Source organism: Desmodus rotundus, unplaced genomic scaffold, assembly GCF_022682495.2.
Source record: "Desmodus rotundus isolate HL8 unplaced genomic scaffold, HLdesRot8A.1 manual_scaffold_42, whole genome shotgun sequence".
Taxonomy (NCBI): domain Eukaryota; kingdom Metazoa; phylum Chordata; class Mammalia; order Chiroptera; family Phyllostomidae; genus Desmodus; species Desmodus rotundus.
In genome coordinates this window covers 60,287-81,374 of record NW_026527500.1, presented here as the reverse complement: position 1 = coordinate 81,374, position 21,088 = coordinate 60,287, and the positions used below count along the sequence as shown (strand labels likewise).

At 41.5% G+C, this 21,088-nt stretch overlaps 1 protein-coding gene across 4 annotated transcripts in view; it reads left to right on the top strand.

Annotated features, from left to right (window-relative positions):
* The window catches only part of LOC139440637 (lysine-specific demethylase 5D-like), a 35,482-nt gene extending 22,169 nt beyond the window's left edge, over window positions 1-13,313 (top strand). For 2 of the 4 annotated variants that reach the window (XM_071220487.1, XM_071220486.1), the window contains exons 13-26: window positions 4,874-4,993; window positions 5,111-5,305; window positions 5,579-5,760; window positions 5,842-5,966; window positions 6,081-6,228; window positions 8,232-8,328; window positions 8,851-9,209; window positions 9,631-9,769; window positions 10,502-10,681; window positions 10,826-10,963; window positions 11,139-11,738; window positions 12,023-12,101; window positions 12,220-12,419; window positions 12,511-13,313. In XM_071220487.1, the coding sequence (XP_071076588.1) occupies window positions 4,874-4,993; window positions 5,111-5,305; window positions 5,579-5,760; window positions 5,842-5,966; window positions 6,081-6,228; window positions 8,232-8,328; window positions 8,851-9,209; window positions 9,631-9,769; window positions 10,502-10,681; window positions 10,826-10,963; window positions 11,139-11,738; window positions 12,023-12,101; window positions 12,220-12,419; window positions 12,511-12,858 (2,910 nt within the window). In that variant the 3' untranslated portion in view covers window positions 12,859-13,313. The remainder of the gene's footprint in view (window positions 1-4,873; window positions 4,994-5,110; window positions 5,306-5,578; window positions 5,761-5,841; window positions 5,967-6,080; window positions 6,229-8,231; window positions 8,329-8,850; window positions 9,210-9,630; window positions 9,770-10,501; window positions 10,682-10,825; window positions 10,964-11,138; window positions 11,739-12,022; window positions 12,102-12,219; window positions 12,420-12,510) is intronic. The other 2 variants (XM_071220488.1, XM_071220489.1) reach the window with 2 other exon arrangements.
* The last annotated feature ends 7,775 nt before the right edge of the window (window positions 13,314-21,088 follow it).

The window sequence follows — 21,088 nt, the reverse complement described above, 5'->3', positions numbered from 1 at the left end:
ATTCTCTGTACCTTTTCCCCCTCCCCCTCCCCTGTTGATAACCCTCCATGTGATCTCCATTTCTGTGATTCTGTTCCTGTTCTAGTTGTTTGCTTAGGTTGCTTTTGTTTTTGTTTTAGGTGTGATTAATAACTGTGAGCTTGCTGTCATTTTTACTGTTCATATTTTTGATCTTCTTTTTCTTAGCTAAATCCCTTTAACATTTCATATAATAAGGGCTTGGTGATTATGAACTCCTTGAAGCACTTTATCTGCCCTTCCATTCTAAATGATAGCTTTGCTGGATACAGCAATCTTGGATGTAGGTCCTTGCCTTTCATGACTTGGAATACTTCTTTCCAGCCCCTTCTTGCCTGTAAGGTCTCTTTTGAGAAATCAGCTGACAGTCTTATGGGAACTCCTTTGTAGGTAACTGTGTCCTTTTCTCTTGCTGCTTCTAAGATTCTCTCCTTATCTTTAATCTTGGGTAATGTAATGATGATGTTACTTGGTGTGTTCCTCCTTGGGTCCAGCTTCTTTGGGACTCTCTGAGCTTCCTGGACTTCCTGGAAGTCTATTTCCTTTGCCAGATTAGGGAAGTTCTCCTTCATTATTTGTTCAAATAAGTTTTCAATTTTTTGTTCTTCCCCTTCTCCTTCTGGCACCCCTGTAATTCAGATGTTGGAACGTTTCAAGATGTCCTGGAGGTTCCTAAGCCTCTCCTCATTTTTCTGAATTCTTGTTTCTTCATTCTTTTCTGGTTGGATGTTTCTTTCTTCCTTCTGGTCCACACCATTAATTTGAGTCCCAGTTTCCTTCGCATCACTATTGGTTCCCTGTACATTTTCCTTTGTTTCTCTTAGCATAGCCTTCATTTTTTCATCTAATTTGCGACCAAATTCAACCAGTTCTGTGAGCATCCTAGTTACCAGTGTTTTGAACTGTGCATCTGATAGGTTGGCTATCTGTTCGCTGCTTAGTTGTATTATTTCTGGAGCTTTGATCTGTTCTTCCTTTTGGGCCTTTTTTTTTCTTTTTTGGTCTCAGCACGCCTGTTATATAAATGGGCGTAGCCTTAGGTGTTCACCGCGGTGGGGTAATGCTGGTTACTGTGCTGTGATGTTGTACATGGGGGAGGGGCTGAGAGGGAGCGTTGGTGCCTGGTCCACTCTCTGCCAGATATCATTCACTCCCTCCGCTACCCACAATCAAATTGGGACCCTCTGGTGCTGATTCCCAAGTGGTTGGGCCTGTACATGCACTAGTCCCCTGTGGGTCTCTCCGGCAAACTCTCCTGTAAGGCTGGGAGTCTCTCCTGCTGCTGCCTCACCCCCTACGGGTGTTTTCAATCAGATATTTGCGGCTTTATTTCCCTGCGCTGGAGCCCTGGGTTGCGTGGTCTGTTTCACTCCCCCACCATTCCTCTGGTTTATCTACGTGCGAATGTGGGGCTGTACTGCCTGCCCTGTTCCACAATCTGCCACTTCTCTGGGCCTGGCCCTCTTGGTTTATGTATATGCTATTGTGGGACCGCAGGGTCTGCTAGCGGTCGCACTGCCTGCCCGTTAGTTCCACAATCCGCCACCTCTCCGGGTCCTCTCCACCCCGCCACCCCGCCCCGGCTGCCCTTCTCGTCCCTCCTACTGGTCTGGATGAATGTTTCTTCTTTATCTCCTTGGTTGTTGGAGTTCCAGTGCAGTTTGATTTTCTGTCAGTTCTGGTTGATTTTTGTTTTTAAATTGTTGTTGTCCTTCTTTTGTTTGTGCAAGGAGGCACAGTGTGTCTATCTATGCCTCCATCTTGGCCGGAATCTCTAATTATCGTGATTTATAGGTATTTTATGATGTGTTTATTTTCATTGTGTTTTCTCTTTGCTTCTCAGATTGGATAATGTCAATGGGCCTCTTTTACAGCTCACTGATTGTTCTGCCTGCCCTAATCTGTTGAAACTACCTAATGAATTCACTTCAACCATGGTACTTTTTAGCTTTCAGAATATTTTGTTTCCTTCTTCTAATTTTTATTTCTTTATTGAGAGTCTGTATATTTGGGGAGCATCATTCTTCTGCTTTTCTTCAGTTTTTTGAACATTATATGTTGAATTAGAGCCTGTTGAAGATGATTTATTTTCAGTCTTTAGTATGTCTGATATATGCACTATCTCAGTTATGCTGAATACATCATAGTTGGTTGTTTCTTTGTATGCCTCCTGATTTTTCCTTACAACAAACTATTTTGGGAATTATGTTGTGGCTGCTCAGAAATGCATATTCTAGCCACAGTTTCCCTTTCCAGTTCCTTCTGTTGCTGGGTTTTTGTGGTAATAGTGGTAGCTTGTTTAGTTAAAAGTCAGCCAGAGGTGGGATGTCAGTGTCTGCTGACCTCTTTTCCTAGACTTCTCAATCCCAGATACAAGGTAGGTTTTTTAGAGCCCTTACCTACTCTGCAAGTTATCTCTTTACCCCTCCTTTTTCAGGCATCTTTATATACTTTGAAGAGACAGACAGAGCCTGGGAAGCCATTTGTATTCTGGGCAAACTCTCAGGCAGGTGAAATAAAGGCAAGTCCTGGAGCCATCAGATCAAAACACACCTCCTAAAGACACACCTCCTCACTTATTTTTTACTTCTTTTTTGACAACAATTAATTTTATTGATTTTACATGATAAGGTAGGGCTTCCTAAGCCTCTCCCCTTCTTCAGGAATGGAAACTGCAAAGGCCAGAAGAGTATCAGTGCGTTGGGTAATTGATCTGGGACAAGGACTCCCCAACAGCTGAGGGCAATTTTTACTCTCTCTGGAGCTTATGGTCCAGGGGGCATTTGCTCCATGTTCACCAAAAGGTCCACCACCCTGTAGTTGTAGCCAGATTCCTTTCCATAGCAAAAATGAGCTTGACAGAATGGTCAAGGAGGACAATGCCAGCCCTGCCACCAAAGGTGGAAGAGAGGGTATCACTGTTAAATTCACAGGGGTCACCCTGGTCCTCAGTATAACCTAGGGATGGCCTTGAGGGGCCATCTGATGCCTGCTTCACCACCGTCCTGATGTCATCGTATTTTGCAGCTTTCTGTAGGTGGCAGGTCAGATTCATACCTGACACATTGTGGGTAAGGACATGAAAGGCCATGCCAATGAGCTTTCTGTTCAATTCATGGATGACCTTGTCCACAGCCTTGACAGAGCCAGTTGAAGTAGGGTTTATTCTCTGGGCATCCCCTTGGCCATCACACTATACCTTCCCAGAGGGGCCATCCACAGTCTTGTGGGTGGCAGTGAGGGCATGGACTGTCATCATGAGCCCCTCCACAATGCCAGAGTTGTCATGCTGACCTTGTCCAAGGAGGTCAAGCGGTGGGTGGTGAGAAGTCATCGCGGACAATCTTGAGGGAGTTATCGTACTTCTCATGGTTCACACCCATCGCAAACATGGGGGCATCCACAGAAGGAGCACAGATGATAACCCCCCTAGCTCTACCCTTGAAGTTAGCCCCAGTCTTCTCTATGGTATGTTCAGCATGTTCAACACTAGAATCATCCCATTTGATGTTGGTAGGATCTCACTCCTGGAAGATGGAGATGGGCTTTTCATTGATGACAAGCTTCCAGCTCTGAGCCTTGACTGTGCCTTTGAACTTGTGAATAGAATCATACTGGACCACGTAGATCATGTAGTTGAGGTTAGTGAAGGAGTCATTGAGGATGACAGTATCTACTCTGCCAGACTCAAAACCAGCTCTGATTATGAGGTGCCCAATATGACCAAATCTGTTCATGCCGACCTTCACAATTGTCTCTTGGTTGCAGCTGGCACTATGCAGGAAGACACAGCTTTCTGAGGAAAAGGGCAAGCAGAGGGTCTTCACCCTTGTTTTTCTTCCTTTTTTTAGCTTTTTAAAGAAGATAATATTTTTAGAGAAGATAGAAAGAAAGGGAGGGAAACATCAGTGTGTGGTTGCCTCTCACACACCCCCTACTGGGGACGTGGCCTGCAACCCAGGCATGTGCCAGGACTGGGAATCGAAATGGCGACCCTTTGGTTCACAGGCTAGCACTCAGTCCATGTAGCCACACCAACCAGGGCTTTTTTCAAATGAGATTGACATTATAGTCTGCCATCAGTGAAGTACAACCAGAACGTTACTTAATGTCCCAAATGTTTGGGTTGGAGGGATTGTAGGCAGGTTGAAGTTCTGACAGCACAGTTCTCTTCTATGAAAATTCAGAAGTAATTTATTTTGTTGTTTTTTCCTATTAAATGTTGTTTTGCTATTTATAGATTGTGATTTTATTAAGAGATCTGAAAATGTTTTGACCCTTTCTACCAACCTAATCATTGTGTCACTAGAGGAATGAAATTCTGGAGTTTCTCTTCCATTATTTGTGGTGGTGTTATTTTCTGACTTTTAAAAATTTGCATTTGTTAATTGAAGAAATTGAGAATTTTCTTCATGTGTATATGGACCATTTCTAGTTCTTACATTGCATGTGGTTTTTCTTTGGACTTTTCCTTTAATAATTACTTTTAACTTCATTCTCTCATGTACTCTTTTAAGGCATACACATACCAAAAGATAAAGCCTAGATCTCTTTTTTCACTTCATGTATAAGAAGACTCAAAGGCATTCTTACACCCACATTCCATAAGTGTGATTCACACCCTTTCTCTCTCTCTCTCTCTTTAAAGATTTTATTTATTTTTAGATGGGGAAGGGCAGGAGAAAGAAGGAAGAGAAACATCTATATGTGGTTGCCTCTTCCATGCCCCCTACTGGGGACCTTGCCTGAAACCCAGTCGTGTGCCCTGACTGGGAATCAAAACAGGGACCCTTTGGTTCAGAGGCTTGCACTCAAGTCAGCTGAGTCATGGCAGCCAGGGCTCTCTTTTTCTTAGGTTGTTCGCACAAACCAGTGTGCAGGAGAATTTGTCATCACTTTCCCTCGGGCTTACCACAGTGGCTTTAACCAAGGATACAACTTTGCGGAGGCTGTCAACTTTTGCACTGCTGACTGGGTAAGTGTGGGATGTGGTGAGCTTAGAGATAGACATAAGTAATAAAAGTTGCATTCACTGTGAAGCATCTAAGCACTGTGAATTATAGGTAGCCAAACAGTCTCAAATAACTTGCAGCTACCGGCTGGACGCCAATGTATTGAACACTATCGCCAGCTCCAGCGCTACTGTGTCTTCTCCCATGAGGAGCTCATCTGCAAGATGGCTGCCTTCCCAGAGAAATTGGATCTGAATCTGGCTATGGCTGTGCACAAGGAGATGTTCATAATGGTGCAGGAGGAACGTCGTTTACGAAAGGCCCTTTTGGAGAAGGTGGGTGGTGTTGACTAGTGCTTATGGAATTAGTCCAAGTAGATTATGGAAGAGAGACAGTTAAAAGTTGAATAAGTATCTGTGCCTCATCTCAAAGTCAGACATTTTGAAATGAAAAGGTAGAGACTGTATGTGTTTATATTTATTTCTTCCGATTTCTCTGCAGCTATCCTTATAAGGCTGAGTCCACAGCCGGGCTTAGTGTTGGCTGAGGTGGGGTGTCCACAACCCTGTTCCTAGTCTTTACAGTGTATGTGGGTTGAACACCCCCAGGGCATCACGGAGGCTGAACGAGAGGCTTTCGAGTTGCTCCCAGATGATGAGCGCCAGTGCATCAAGTGTAAGACAACATGCTTCCTATCAGCTCTAGCCTGCTATGACTGCCCAGGTGGCCTTGTCTGCCTTTCCCACATCAGTGACCTCTGCAAGTGCCCAAGTAGCCGACAGTACCTGCGGTGAGCATGGGGTCTACTTAGAGGTCACAGGGGAGTTTTAGCGCTGGGCCAGATGTTGTTTTTCTTACTCATTTTTTCCAGGTATCGGTACACTCTCGATGAGCTGCCCACCATGCTTCATAAGCTGAAGATTCGGGCTCAGTCCTTTGACTCTTGGGCCAACAAAGTACGAGTGGCCTTAGAGGTGGAGGCTGGCCCGAAATGCAGTAAGTGATGATAAAAGAAAGTGTCCATGGACAAGTTGTTTTTTCGTCAGCATTTCAGCCTCCTTCCTCCTTTTTTTGGTAGCACTGCAACTTTTACTTTTACTCTGTCTCCAGGCTTTGACGAACTAAGGGCACTGGAGTCTGAAGCCCATGAGAAACAATTTCCAAACAGTGAGCTGCTTCAGCAACTGAAGAACTGTCTTATTGAAGCAGAAACTTGTGAATCCCAAGTCCTGGGGTTGGTCAGTGGCCAAGAAGCTAGGTGAGTGAGAGGAAAGGGCATAAAGGGCTGGTGCTATGTGAAAATGAATTAAAAAATGGATAGACCATAAGTAATGTATATAACAAAAGGTAGTCAGTAATAAATGCCCATATTGGTGACCAGACTTATATTGATGACATAGTTGAAGAATCATGGCTTCAACACTGGGTAAGTTATAGTGAGAATAGCAAGAGAAGACTTGAAAATGATATAGTAAGAAATAGAAGACACTGAGAATGGGAAATTTCAAACATAGGATGTAGAGGCATATCTCCCCTTTACTGCACTTCACGTTATTGTGTTTCATGGATGCTGTGTCTTTTCAAATTGAAAGCAAGACCCTCCACCAGGCAACAAGATGATGACTCGTTCCTTCCCCTTCTTCCCACCTTCATTCTCCTCCCTGCTCCCCTCTGGCCACTGTCATTCCTAAAGATTTTTAAAATATACGTATGAGTGCATCATTCATCAGATACATTTTTAAAAACAACCAGTAAAACTGCTTTTTTCCCAATGATCAAGGGGTTTTCTCTGCTCTCATTAAGAGTCCCTTTGTCACTCTCCTGAGGCATAAGGACTCACAAATAGGCTTTGTATTTCAGACCAGTGGCTATCCTCCAAGCTTCCATTATTGAATTTACCCATTTCTCCTGTCACTAAGTATACAGTGATCACATCTTTTGCTTCAGCACCTCCTCTATCCTGGAAAATGTTTCATGCTAAAAACTATCAGAACTCTTTATGTACCTTCCCTCCTTTTTGTTTCATCAGTTGATAAAATTGATAGTGTAAAGATCCATATTTGGATAAAATATGCTTCTTCAGAGTTTTTCAATTTTTATCATAGTTTCAAAATATATTTGCAGTCTATTTCTGAATGAAGTTCATTTTTATAGCAATAATGAATTATCTTGAAACCATTTATTAAATCATTTTTTCTCAACTTGATATGGTAGCTTTATTACATGATAAACTTCGAATAAGTACAATGAATGGTTCTTGAACCCTTGTATTCCTCTATTTGTTGTTTTTGTTGCTTCTCTTTTCAAAAAAAAAAACTTACTGAGTTTACTGGGGTGACATTGGTTAATAAAATTTCATAGGCTTCAGGTGTACAATTCATGTATAAACATCTCATACACTATTTGTATAGTGTATTATGTATTAACTAACCTTTTTTTCTTTAAAAAGTGAAGATAGTAGTGAGTTCCCTTTTCATATAGGAGCTCTTTGCGAAGGAAATTCAAACTTTCCCATGTTGACCTGATCATGGTCATATCAGGTGGCCTTAAGCTTTTAATACTTAGACAGTGTTTACCTATCTCAAGTTGCCATCCCTTTACCCTGTTGGCCTCATTTGTTCTACCAGTTCCTAAAACTTAACATCACATAGGCTGTTCCACAGTGGGTTCTTATTTTTCTTTATCTTGAGTGTCTATTGTTGTTTTGACCCTTCTATATCATCACATAGCACTCTGCTGGTTAATCCTTCCATGTGTTTTGCTTAAAAATTCTGGTAGTCACTCCAATTAGAACAAATATATTATGATTAACCTCACTGTGAAAGCTACTACTATGATGTGCTGTTGGCTGTTTGCTTTTATAAAGTCTCATTTCCTTATTTTGACCTCCTTATATGTCTTAACTTATATCTCCATACAAAATAAGAGCTCTCTAGAGACCATCTCACATTTTCATTCCTTCAAAGAGAAGGCTGTATTTATTTTTTTCCTACCTAAAAATACTCACTTCATGGACCATACTGTTTCACTTCCTGAGGAACTTTGATTGTCTTTCTTTGGTATCATCTCTTACCAACTGTTACCATAGTATCTTATATAGAATGTTCTTAAGTCTTGTCTTAATAACTTACTAGTTCAGAGTTCCTGAATATAGATGTCCTTTGGAGATACTGTCTCATGGAGGGGAAATAAGGGTTTTGGATACATGAAGTATGGCCTTGGCAATTTACTTAGTGAGTCCTTTCTCCCTGACTCATATAGGTTTGATTCTCCACAACTGACCCTAACACAGCTACGGGTCCTTCTGGAGCATATGAGCAGACTGCCCTGTGCCATGGATCAGATTGGGGATGTCAAGGTAAGGATGGACCTGACAAGACTGAATTTTTGTTAGGAGATACTAGCCAAGTATGAGATAGCAAAGAAATTTTGAGAACCTGATTGTTTTAAGTAGCTCCTTAAAATATTTCCTTTTTACAAGTTGTAGGAATGCAATACGAGCTGTCCTAATAGCATAAAATAAGGGGAGAGTCTTCAAACAAAAGGAGCAGATAGCTGTATAAAATCTTACTTTTGGGGTTGCAGAATCCAAAGGTTCTGGGGAGATTTTTCTTTTTCATACTTTAGTCTCAAGAAGTTGTCCAAAAGGATAAGATGTTATTAAAGTATATCTGGAGAAATAAAGTTCAGACAATTAAAAAAAAAGCAGTTTATATAAATATAGGATCTTTCTTTGTACCAATCACATCCTGCCATAGGGCATGGTTGAAACTAAGTGTAAATCAACAAGGTGTGTGTGAGAGATGATTAGGAACACATGAAGGTTGGGTAGTTGATTGTCCAGGTGCCTAAATGTGTTCTTTACCCTGTATCTCTGCAGGATATCGTGGACCAGGTGGAGGCCTACCAAGCTGAGGCCAGGGAGGCTCTGGCCTCACTGCCACCCAGTCTAGGTCAACTGCAGGCTTTGTTAGAGAGAGGGCAGCAGCTGGGTGTGGAGGTGCCTGAAGCTCATGAGCTCCAGAGGCAGGTGGAACAGGCACAATGGCTAGAAGAGGTGAAGCAAGCAGTGGCCCCTTCAGCTCAAAGGGGCTCTCTGGTTATCATGCAGAGGCTGTTGGTTATGGGCACCAAGGTAGCCTCCAGCCCTTCTGTGGACAAGGCCCGGGCTGAACTTCAGGAGCTGCTGACCATTGCAGAATGCTGGGAAGAAAAAGCCCATTTCTGCCTGGAATCCAGGTAGGACCTAACCTTTCTCCCATATGTGCCCTGACTCCAGTCCTCAGAATTTGTGAGTCATCCTAAATATGACTTCAGTAATGACATTGGCACCAGACTCTCAGACATGTGCTAAACTATGAAGGAGTAGTATGACCATTTCATCCAGTCCTCTATATGTTCCTACTGTGTAAAAGTAGTAATTGGGAATATATTCCTAGACTGACTTAGCGCTCAGGTGACAGATACCACACCTGACTTATAAGCGACTTGCATGTCTGCTTCACAGTATTAGAGTGTTCCCTAGACTTCAGCAATTACTGCTTACTCACTTTGTTGAAGATTTTGTAGTTCATGCTTTTGGCAAGGAAACAGGACCAAAAACATGCCTATGAATGTGTAACATTTAAGGATGGATTTCTCTTTCCTACAATATGTTTAGCCAGAAACATCCACCAGCGACATTGGAAACCATAATTCGTGAGGCAGAAAACATCCCTGTTCACCTGCCTAACATCCAGGCACTCAAAGAGGCTCTGACTAAGGCACAGGCATGGATAGCTGATGTGGATGAGATCCAAGTGAGAACCTTGTTTCCTACTTTCCTACTATTGGCATACAACCAGAAGAAAAGCAGTTCCATTCTGTAACTCAGTTGGGTTTGGTTGAAAAGTAGAGGCAGCAGCTTGGGGATAGCTATGAAGGAACTGTAGATATTAGAATAACAGGAAGGAGAGAGAGATATGTGGGTCTAGACCTGAGGAGATGTTGTCAAGGAGGGGGCCAGATGAAGCAAAGCATGCCACGTAACTGACCTTTTAAGTGGACTTTTTCTAAGCTTGTGAAACTAGGAATTTTGAGAGAAAGGTATCCATTTCCCCAAAATAGTATAGGTCTGTGTTGCAGTTACCCAGAATTGTTCAGCACATTCAAGATACAATGGTTGTAGCCATAACAAAACTGAGATTTCTTTTTTTTTTTCTTTTTCTTTTCCTAAGGGGAAGCTCTGTATTTAAGACCTGTGCAAATAGGGGCTGGAAATGGTTTTTCTTTTCTTTTTTTTTTTTTTAATTTATATTTTACTGATTATGCTATTACAGTTTTCCCAATTTTTCCCCTTTATCCCTCCTCTGCCCTGCACCCCCCAATCCTTCAGCATTCCTTCCACCCTTAGTTCATGTCCATGGATTGTATATACTAGTTCTTTCACTTCTCTGTTTCCTATACCATTCTGACCCTCTCCCTATTTTATACCTACCAATTATACTTCTTATTCCCATTACCTTCCCCCCATTTTATTGTCCCTATTTCAGAATGGTAATCACTATCCATGCTTGGATGACTTGGAGGGCTTGGTGGCGGTGGGCCGAGACCTACCTGTGAGCCTGGAAGAGCTGAAACAGCTAGAGCTACAGGTACGGAGGGCACATTCCTGGAAGGAAAAGGTTTCCAAGACCTTCTTGAAGAACAGTTCATGTTACACACTGCTAGAGGTAAAAGTCAGTCCTGACCCATGGATTCTTTCCCTGACCTGGCTGTTTTCAGATGATTCATGATTACATGGGAAATTGTGGTGTACCGGGGAGAGTAGAAGGTAGGGGAATCCTGGTCATTCCTGTTCTGTCTCCCTGCTTCAGGTGCTCTGCCCGTGTGTAGATGTGGGCTCAGACAGCACCAGGCGCAGCCGGTGGATTCACAAGGAGTTTGGATTATGTCAGTCTGACACAGAGTTGCCACGATTGTCTGCACAGGACCTCAGGGACCCAGGCTCTATGGTAAGGGCTTTGGGCCTAGATGGGGAGAAAGGCCTAGTGATAAAAAATATGTTGGTAACCATGGGCAGATTGCTTGCTTCCTGGGCTTCAGTTCTCCTGCTTTGGGAGTAGGGTATTAAAGGCACTAAAGAAGAGTGACCCCTGACCTCTTCTCCCCCTGTCTTGGTCATGGCAGACTGTGGTTTTCAAGGAGGGGGAACAGAAGGAGAAAGAAGGTATCCTGAAATTGCGTCGCACCAACTCCACCAAGCCCCATCCACTGGTGTCATCAGTCACAGCCGCCTCTGCAACTTCCATCTGTGTGTGTGGGCAGGTGCCAGCTGGGGTGGGAGCTCTACAGTGTGACTTGTGCCAGGACTGGTTTCATGGGCGGTGTGTGTCTGTACCCAACCTGCTCAGCTCCCCAAGATCCACTTCTGCCTCTTCCCCGCCACTGGCCTGGTGGGAGTGGAACACCAAATTTCTGTGTCCACTGTGTATGCGCTCACGGCGCCCACGCCTGGAGACTATCCTAGCACTGCTGGTGGCTCTACAGAGACTGCCTGTGTGGCTACCAGAAGGCGAGGCCCTACAGTGCCTCACAGAGAGAGCCATTGGCTGGCAGGGGCGTGCCAGGCAGGCTCTAGCTTCTAAAAATGTGATGACTCTGTTGGGGCAGCTCTCCAAAATTCGCCAGCAGCTGCAGTCTGATCACAGATCTGAGGACTCCTCTGCCTATCCTTCAGTCCATGCATCTGAGCATCTCAGAAAAGACAGTGACAAGGATTTGCCTAAGGTAAATTATGCAGCCCCACTCTTGACATTAAATTATATTTCTTAACACTACTCTTATTACTCTCTAGTTATGCCTGTCCTCTTAATTTTCAGTCTGCTTTTGTCCAGCCTCCTTGCATCATTCTACATCCTGTCCATGCTGTGCAGCTCTTTGGACTCTTCCTTGCTTTCTGTCTGTGTCTGCATTTCTCCTGCAGGAGGTGGAAGGGTTCCAAAGTTGGGCCCCAGAGATGAAAAATACTGCTTGATTCTATTGTTGCTACCCATTCTTGCTTTCTTTTGCAGGTGCAGGGGTTGTCGCAGAACAGACACAGGATGACCAGTATTGAGAAGGGAGCCCTAGCACAGTCCTCAAGGAAAACAGGTAGGTCTAAGTGTGGGCAGCCTATTGACTAAATATCACAAGTGACCTATGTAGTCTTCTGTCTCTGCAGTACAGCCAGAGGCAATCTCTAACACATCCTGTTATCATAACCCTGTAGACCTGGGACTGCTGTCATCGTTGTTACCACAGTTGACTGGCCCTGTATTGGAGCTGCCTGAAGAAACTCGGGTCCCTCTGGAGGAACTCATGTTGGAGGGTGATTTGCTTGAGGTAACTCTGGATGAAAACTACAGCATCTGGCAGCTGTTGCAGGCTGGACGGCCTCCAGACCTGAAACGGATCCGTACACTTCTGGAGGTAAGGCAGTGGCTTATGGGAAAGCAAGCAGGAAGCACAGGTGTGACTACTGTCCAAGAAGTTCTTTATGCTTGTGTGTGCATGATTGTAGGTGGAGAACCATGAGCATCGAGGAAGTTGGACAAGGATTCAGTCATTGGAGAAGCAGTGGCAGTGGAAAGTAAATCTGGGTAGAGAGAGCGAAGATCTTGGTCAAGAAGAGCTACGGCCAAAAAAGGCCCGGAGGTCAGAAATTAAGCCTGAGATTGGTCAAGAGGAACAAGAGCTTCAGGAGGATGCAGATCATGAAAATAAATTCCTGACACCGGCTACACACCAGAGTCACATCTTGAAATGGAACCAGAATAACTTTGGACAAAATGATTCTGGTACCACCACCCCTTTTCTTTCTTTAACACCTTTGCTACACTTGTCCTATCTTCAGCAGCAAGAGCTGTGACAGCAACACAAAAAAGATTTGGTTTTTTTTGTTTGTTTTTAATTTCACTGAATCCTGGGCCTTTCTAGGTCCTGACCTCATTTCCCATTGAGAATCTGTTACTTCAGACTACTCAGTACCCTAACTCCTAAAGGCAATGTTTTAAGCTCACTTCCCACAGACCTTACCCAGTATGCTTCTTTCCAGAACTCTTTTGTAGCAGTATTACTGGGACCACCATACAGTGAGTGATTTTGTAAGACAGTTGTTTTAGACTGAGGCAAATAAAACTTGAAAAGGAAATGTATCTAATCTACCCCCGCCATACACACTTCACTGCATTTTATTTTTTTCTTCTTTATATATTGAAATACTTAGGTGCTTCAAGGATTACTGTATCTTCCTTCTACCTCATGTTTTTTTCACCTTGGTTCAGTTATTTAAAAAAAAATTCTGTTAAGTACAAAAAGCATAGAGCAAGAAGTTCTTTGTTCTAACTGATGTCCATTTGTAATTTGATTTCTTTTGTCAAAAATAAAATGTGTGTTTTACAACTATGCATTTTATTTGTGCTTTTTGCAACATAGCAGAGAAGGCTGAAGTTAAGAAATGTAAGAATAGATTCAAGATAGCGGAGGAGTGAATAGAAGTCATACTAAGTTCCTCCCAGGACTGACCTAAAACTACAACTAAAATGTGGAGAAATCACCTGGAACAAACACCTGAACAATAGCGAGAGAGAAGCCTTATAACCTAGGATAGACAGAAGACTCAGCTTCAGCACAGCCAGACTGGTAAGGACTGCAGTGGAGACTTCAGAGGGCTGGTGGGGTGCCCACAGACAGCAGTGCCATAGGTATAATTAAATGATTGATTGGGCCCCCCTGAGAAGAGTGGGGTCTCATCCCTAAGCTGGGATCCCCAGCCTAGAGCACCAGAGCCCAAAGTATACGGATAACAACCTGTGGTTGCTCGCTGCATAGACCAACGGCTGGAGACGCAAAGTGACATTTTAGAGGACTGGTGCACAACTTTTCATTTGCAGCCGCTTATCCTGTACTCTGGCAACGGCTGGGGCAGAGTGGCTAGAGACACCTGAAGAATGAGACTGGGTATGGAAGCTTTGGGGAAAGCGATGAGGGCAATCATGGTGCTGTGTCAGCAACCATCCTCCTCAGTCAGCCCTCTCCCCTCAGATGGGGCAGCAGCCTGAGGGAAACAATAGGCCTGATGCCAAGAGGGTCTCTGCCCTTGCCCTGTGGTGTTTAAGCCTGACTGCTGAGTGCAGACTGACTAGATTGACAACCAAAGGAGTCAACCACAGACAGTAGATCCTTGGAAGTCTTGGACAGGCTGCCTAAGGTCAGATAGGGTCAACATCTAACATCACCAGAGGTGGATCCAAAAAAAGAAAACAGTGGTAAAGGTAAACAAGATAACTGTCAAGACGAAATCCACTGTAGTCTTCTCCATGATTTGTAATATTTTCCTGCATAACTTTCTAATATTTCATCTATTGTCCAGCAAGTTTGTGTGTATTAGTCACTAGATTTTATACTATAGTTTATTTCAATTCACATAGTTTGTGCCTTCCTTTTCTTAGCCCATTTTACTTTCTTGTTTCCTTATTATTTTCATGTTAAACTTTGTTTTTTCTCATGCTAAACTTGTTTACATTCCACATTTATTTCTCCCCCATCCAGCAACACAAAACCAATTTTCTTGATGGTCATCCTATCCTTTTACCTGCTCTTAAAGTACCCACATTCTCTCTCCATCTTAAGCAATCTGTGTTGGTTGTGTGCAGGGTAGTAATGATTGTGTTTTTTTGCAACTTTATCACTAGACCTTAACTAATTTTGTATTTCAAATCATAAATTTTAATGATTCCCATTTCCTAGTCTTTTTTTGCATCTCATATTTTTAATTTTTCCAATGCTTTAGCCTGTATTTCTTTTTGCTTCTTTTTCTCTGTTACCCTGCCCTTTTATTTTCCTTTACTTTCCTATTTTTTTTCCTCTTTTTTTTGTCTCTAATTTTTCCCTGTCTTAGCTTGGTTTTCCTTCCTCACTCTAAGCATTTCCTCTCCCTATTTCATTACCAATTCACTTCCTGTTCCTAGAGACATCTCAAATAGTTTTAACACATCTATTGATATCACAATGTGATTTTCATCTTTCCTTTTTTATGTCATGTATTAGATGTATTGATTTGCAAATGTTGCTGGGTATAGTTTTGCAATATTTTATTGAGGATTTCGTAGTCTGTGTTCATTATAGTATTCCTTGTAGTTTTCTTTCTTTTGTTGTGTCTTTATGGTTTTGGTATTAGGATTGATGCTGTCTTCATAAAAAGTTTCAAAGTCTTCCCTCTTCTTGGACTTTTTGGAATCGTCTATGAAGAATAGGATTTAGCTCTTCCTTAGAAGTTTTGTAAAATTCTGTGAAACCATACAATCTAGGGCTTTTGTGTTCCAGGACTTTTTTGATTACTCCTTTGATTTCATCACCTGTTGTTGGCCTGTTGAGGCTTTCTGCTGCTGCTTCTTTAGTTTTGTGAGGTTATATTTTTCTAGAAATTTGTCCATTTATCCTGGTTTAACATTTTTTTAAAAGTTATTATTGTACAAGTAAAGTTGCATTTACCCCCAAATCTAGCCCCCAACACAGCCATCCCCACTTCCCTCCCCTGCTTCCACCAACACTTAGTTTTGTCCATGTGTCCTTTATAGTTGTTCCTGAAAACTACTCTCCCCACTTTATGCCCTGTCACTTGGTTACTGTCCACTTGTTCTTCATTTCAGTGTGTCTGGTTCTCTTTTGCCTGCCTGTTTGTTTTTGTTGATTAAGTTCCACTTACAGGAGAGATCATATGGTATTGCTTCCTCACCACCTGGCTTATTTCACTTAGCATAATGCTCTCCAGTTCCATCTATGCTGTCCCAAAGGGTAGGAGTCTTCTTTATTTCTGCTACATATAGTATTTCATTATGTAAATTTATTAGAGTTTTTTGATCCCTTCATTTACTGATGGGCACTTAGGTTGCTTCCATCACTCGGCTGTTGTACATGGTGCTGGTATGAACATTGGGGTGCATGGGTTCTTTTGGATTGGTGTTTCAGGGTTCTTAGGAAATGATCCTAGTAGTGGAATTGCCAGGTCAAAAGTCAGCTCCATTTTTAGTTTTCTGAGGAAATTCCATACTGTTTCTACAGTGTCTGCACCAGTCTGCATTCCCACCAACAGTGTACTAGGGTTCCCTTTTCTCCACATCCTCTCTCAACACTGGTTGTTTGTTGATTTATTTATGATGGCCATTCTGACTACTCTAAAATGGTATCCCATTGTGATTTTATTTTGCATTTTTCATATGGCTATAGATGCTGAGCATTTTCATATGTGTCTGGGTCCTCTGTATGTCCTACTGAGAGATGTGTCTGTTCAGGTCTTTTGCCCATTTTTTAATTGAGTTGCTTGTCTTCTTGAAGTGAGGTCATGTGAGTTCTCTCTCTATATTTTGGATATCAAACACTTATGAAAGGTATTATTTGCAAATACGTTTTCCCAAATGTGTGGTTCTCTTTTCATTTTAATACTCTTTTCTTTAGCCATGTAGAAGCTTTTTATTTTAATGAGATCCCATTGGTTTATTGTTTCCTTTATGTCCCTTGCTCTAGGGGACATATCAGTGAACATATCGGTACATGGAATATCTCAGATTTTCCTGCCTATATTCTGAAGAACTTTTATGGTGTCACAACTTAATATTTAAGTCTCTTATCCACCTTGAATTTAGTTTTGTGTTTGGTGTTAATTGGTGATCGAGTTTCATTTTTTTGCATGAAGCTATACAGCTCTCCCAGCACCATTTGTTGAAGAGGCTAATTTTAGTCCATTTTATGCTGTTCCTCCTTTGTCAAATACTGACTATAGAGAGTTGAGTTTATTTCTGGGCTCTCTGTTCTGTTCCATTGGTCTATGTGCCTGTTTTTATGCCAGTACCAGGCTGTTTTGATTACAGTGGCCTTGTAATACAGTTTGATATCAGGTATTGTGATCCCTCCTGCTTTGTTCTTCTTTCTCAAAATTGCTGCAGCTATTCAGGGTCGTTTATGGTTCCATATAAATTTCTGAAATGTTCGTTCTATATCTGTGAAATATGTCATGGGTACTCTAATAGGGATTGCCCTGAATCTATAAATCAGTTTGGGTAGTATGGCCATTTTGATGATGTTAATTCTTCCAATCCATGAGCATGGTACATGCTTCCATTTGTTGTGTCTTCCTTTATTTTTTTCTTCAGTGTTGTATAGTTTTCTGAGTATAGGTCTTTTACCTCCTGGGTTAGGTTGATTCCTAGGTACTTTATTTTTCTTGTTGCTATATCAAATAGGATTTTTTTTCCTGATTTCTCTTTCTGAGTATTCCTTGTTGCTGTATAAAAATGCCTTTGGTTTCTAAATGTTGACCTTGTATCCTGGTGTTTTGCCAAATTCACTATTTAGGTTGAGTAATTTTTAGGTGGAGTATAGGATTTTCTTTCTTTTTTAAAAAATATATTTATTGATTATGCTATTACAGTTGTCCCATTTCCCGCCCCCTCACTCCACTCCATCCTGCCCATCCCGTCCCTCCCACATTCCCCTGCTATAGTTCATGTCCATGGGTCGAGTTTAGGATTTCCCATGTACACTATTGTGTCATCTGCAAACAGTGACAGTTTCATGTCCTCCTTTCTAATTTGGATGCCTTTTATTGCTTTTTCTTGTCTGATTGCTGTGGCTAGGACTTCCAATACTATGTTGAATAGGAGAGGTGAGAGAGGGTATTCTTGCATTGTTTCTGAACTTAGTGGAAACTTACTTTTTGCTTGTTGAGTATGATGTTGGCTGTAGATCTGTTGTATGTGGCCTTTATTATGGTCCCTCTATTCCCACTTTGCTGAATGTTTTTATCATCAGTGGGTGCTGTACCTTATCAAATGCTTTTTCCACATATGTTAATATGATCTTGTGGTTTTTGGTTTTCTGTTTATGGGATGTGTTATGTTTATTGATCGCAAATATTGTACAATCCTTTCATCCCTGGAACGAATCCACTTAGTCATGGTGTATGCTCTTTTTAACGTATTGCTGGATGCAGTTTGCCAGTATTTTGTTGAGGATTTTAGCATCTATGTTGATCAGTGTTGATGGCCTGAAGTTTTCTTTCTTATGTCTTTATCTGGTTTTGGGATTAGGATAATGTGGGCTTCATAAAAAGAGTTTTGGAGTCTTCCATCTTCTTGGAATTTTTGGAATATCCGTGAAGAATAGGGGTTAGCTTTTCCTTAAATGCTTAGTAAAATTCTACTGTGAAACTGTCCTACCCAAGGCTTTTGTGTGCTGGCAGTTTTTTGATAATTACTTCAATTTTATCAGCTGTTATTGGTATGTTTAGACTTTCTGCCTCCTCTTCATTCTGTTTTGGAAGATTATATTTCTCTAGAAATGTGTCCATTCTTCTAGATTTTTAAATTTCTTGGCATATACTTGTAGGAATTTCTTACAATCCATTTTATTTCTCTTGTATCAATTGTAATCTTTCTTGAGGTTGGTTTCTAGATTCAGTACCTTGGGGACAGAGAAAATGCTTGATATGATTTCAGTTTTCTTGAACCTAACTGAGGCTTGTTTTGTGTCCTATCACGTGGTCTTTCTTTGAAAATGTTCCATGCACATTTGAAAAGAATGTCTGTTTTACCTTTTTCGGAGGAAAAGCTCTATATCAGTTAAGTCCATTTGATCTAGGGTATTGTTCAATGCCACAATATCTTACTCGATACTTTGTTGGAAGATCTATTCTTTGTTGACAGTGAGGTGTTAAAATCCCCTCCTATTATGTGTTGCTGTCAATATCTTTCTTGCAGCCCTCCATGATTTTTCTCTTCTACTTGGGTGCTCCTATTATGGTGTATGTATATTTACAATGTTTATATCTTTATGCATTCTTTTCTGAAATACTGTGAAGTGAACTTCTGGGTCGCTTATGGCCTTTGTGTTGAAGTCTAGATTGTCTGATATGAGTATTGCTACCCTGGCATTTTTTCCCTGTCCATTTGCTTGAAAAATGCTTGTTTCTAGCCCTTCATTTTCAGTCTGTGTCAGTCTTTGTATCTGAGGTGGGTCTCTTGTAGGCAGCATATGTGTGGGTCATGTTATCTTATACTTGCAGCTATTCTATATCTTTTGATTGGAGCATTTAATCCATTTACATTTAAGGTTATTATTGATAGGTACTTATTCATTGCCATTTTTCGTAGCTGTGTTGCTCTGTTTTTCTTCCTGTCCTTAAATCAGACCCTTTAGGGTCTCTTGCAGAGCTGGTTTGGAGGAGGTATATTCCTTGAGGCTTCTTTTGTCCTGGAAGCTCCTTATTTGGCCTTCCATTTTAATTGAGAGCCTTGCTGGATAAAATAGTCTTGGTTGCAGCCCTTGGTTTTCAGTACTTGGAATATTTCTTGCCATTACTTTTTGGCTTGGAGCATTTCCATTGAGTAATCAGCTGCTAGTTCTATTGGGGCTGCCTTGGATGTTACTTCCTTTTCCTCTCTTGCTTCCTTAAAGGTTCTCTCATAGTCTTGGAATTTTGCCATTTTAATTTTGACATTTCTTTAAGTGGGCTTCTTTGCATTCTTGATTTTGACCTGTGTTTCCTGGATTTGTGTGACTTTTTCATCAAATTAGGGAAGTTTTCCATAATTACTTTTTCAAACTGGTTCTATCCCTTTTTCTTCTTCTCCTTCTAGTTTCCCTATTATACGGATATTAATTATGTTCCACGTTGTCCTGCTGTTCCCTTAACAGCTCTTCATTCTTTCGCAGTGTTTCCTCCTTTTCTTGCTCTTCCTGGGTTTTTTTTTTCCTTTTTTCTTTTTAAATTATTTTATTTTGTTCAATTACAGTTGTCTGAATTTTCTTCCCACCCCTCTAAAATGAAAAGAGAACCAACAGTATGGGAAAACATATTTGCCAATGATACCTAAGACAAGGGTCTGATCTCCAAAATATATAAAGAACTCACACGACTCCACTATAGGAAGACAGACACCCCAGTTAAATAATGGGCAAAGGACTTGAACAGACACTTCTCCAAGGACATGAGACATGAAAGCGCCCAGAGACATGAAAAGATGCTCAGCATCATTAGCCATCACAGAGATGCAAATTAAAACCACAATGAGGTACCATCTCACACGGTGAGAGTGACCAACATAAACAAATCAACAAACGTCCTCTCAAATGTTGGAGAGGATGCAAAGAAGAAGGAACCCTAGTACATTGTTGGGAATGCAAACTGTTGTGGCCACTGTATGAAATTTCCTCAGAAAACTAAAAATTTTTTTTCTACCTTGTCATCCAGCTTGTGAATTTGATCCTCATCTTCATCTAGCCTGCTTTTGATTCCTTCTGTTGTGTTCTTCAATTGAGAAGGTTTATTCTCCATTACCTCTAGGCCCTTGTTGTTACTATTTCCTCTTTCAGGTTGGTTTAATTTTCAGTGAGTTCATTGTAGGTTTCCAGTAGTTTTTGGTAATTCTCAGTGAGCTCATTGAGCTTCCTTATAAGCATTGTTTTGAACTCAATGTCTGATAATTGACTTGCCTTTGTTTCCTTTAGCATTCTTTCTGAGGCTTCCTCCTTTCATTTGGGTATTGTTTTGTTGTGTTTCCATTGTTTGTGAGACTCTTCTTATTAGCCTCTGTATCTTAAATGGTTCTGTTCTGACTCCCTGGGGTTGTGGTGTCAACTTCTATGGTAGGAGACCTGTGATATTCAGTAGTGTGTCTCCTTGATGTCCTGAACTTGCTGCTCTTTGGTTGTCATTTATGTTGCTCTCCGGATGTCTTTCTGTTTTGATTGTTGTTGGGTCTTTCTTTCGTGGGCCTTTCCCTCCAGCTGCTTAACTGACAGTCACCCTGCCCAGCATATCTTTTGTGCTTTTGTGCAGCTGCGGACAGGTTGTGTCATATCTGCTCCTGTCTGCCTGAGGTTTGAGGCTATGCTCTTGCTGTTGTTCAGTTTTGTTCTGGATAACTTCTGTATTGTTTAGTTATACTTCCAATTGGTGGAGATTATACTTCCTGGGTGGAGATTAGTGTGGCTTCCACTCACTCCTTCACCCTCTTCTTTTATTATCTGTTGGTGGTTTCTCTGTTGGTAAGTTTTGTCTTCCAGCAGGTATCCTAGAGTTCTCACGTATTCTTTTTTGT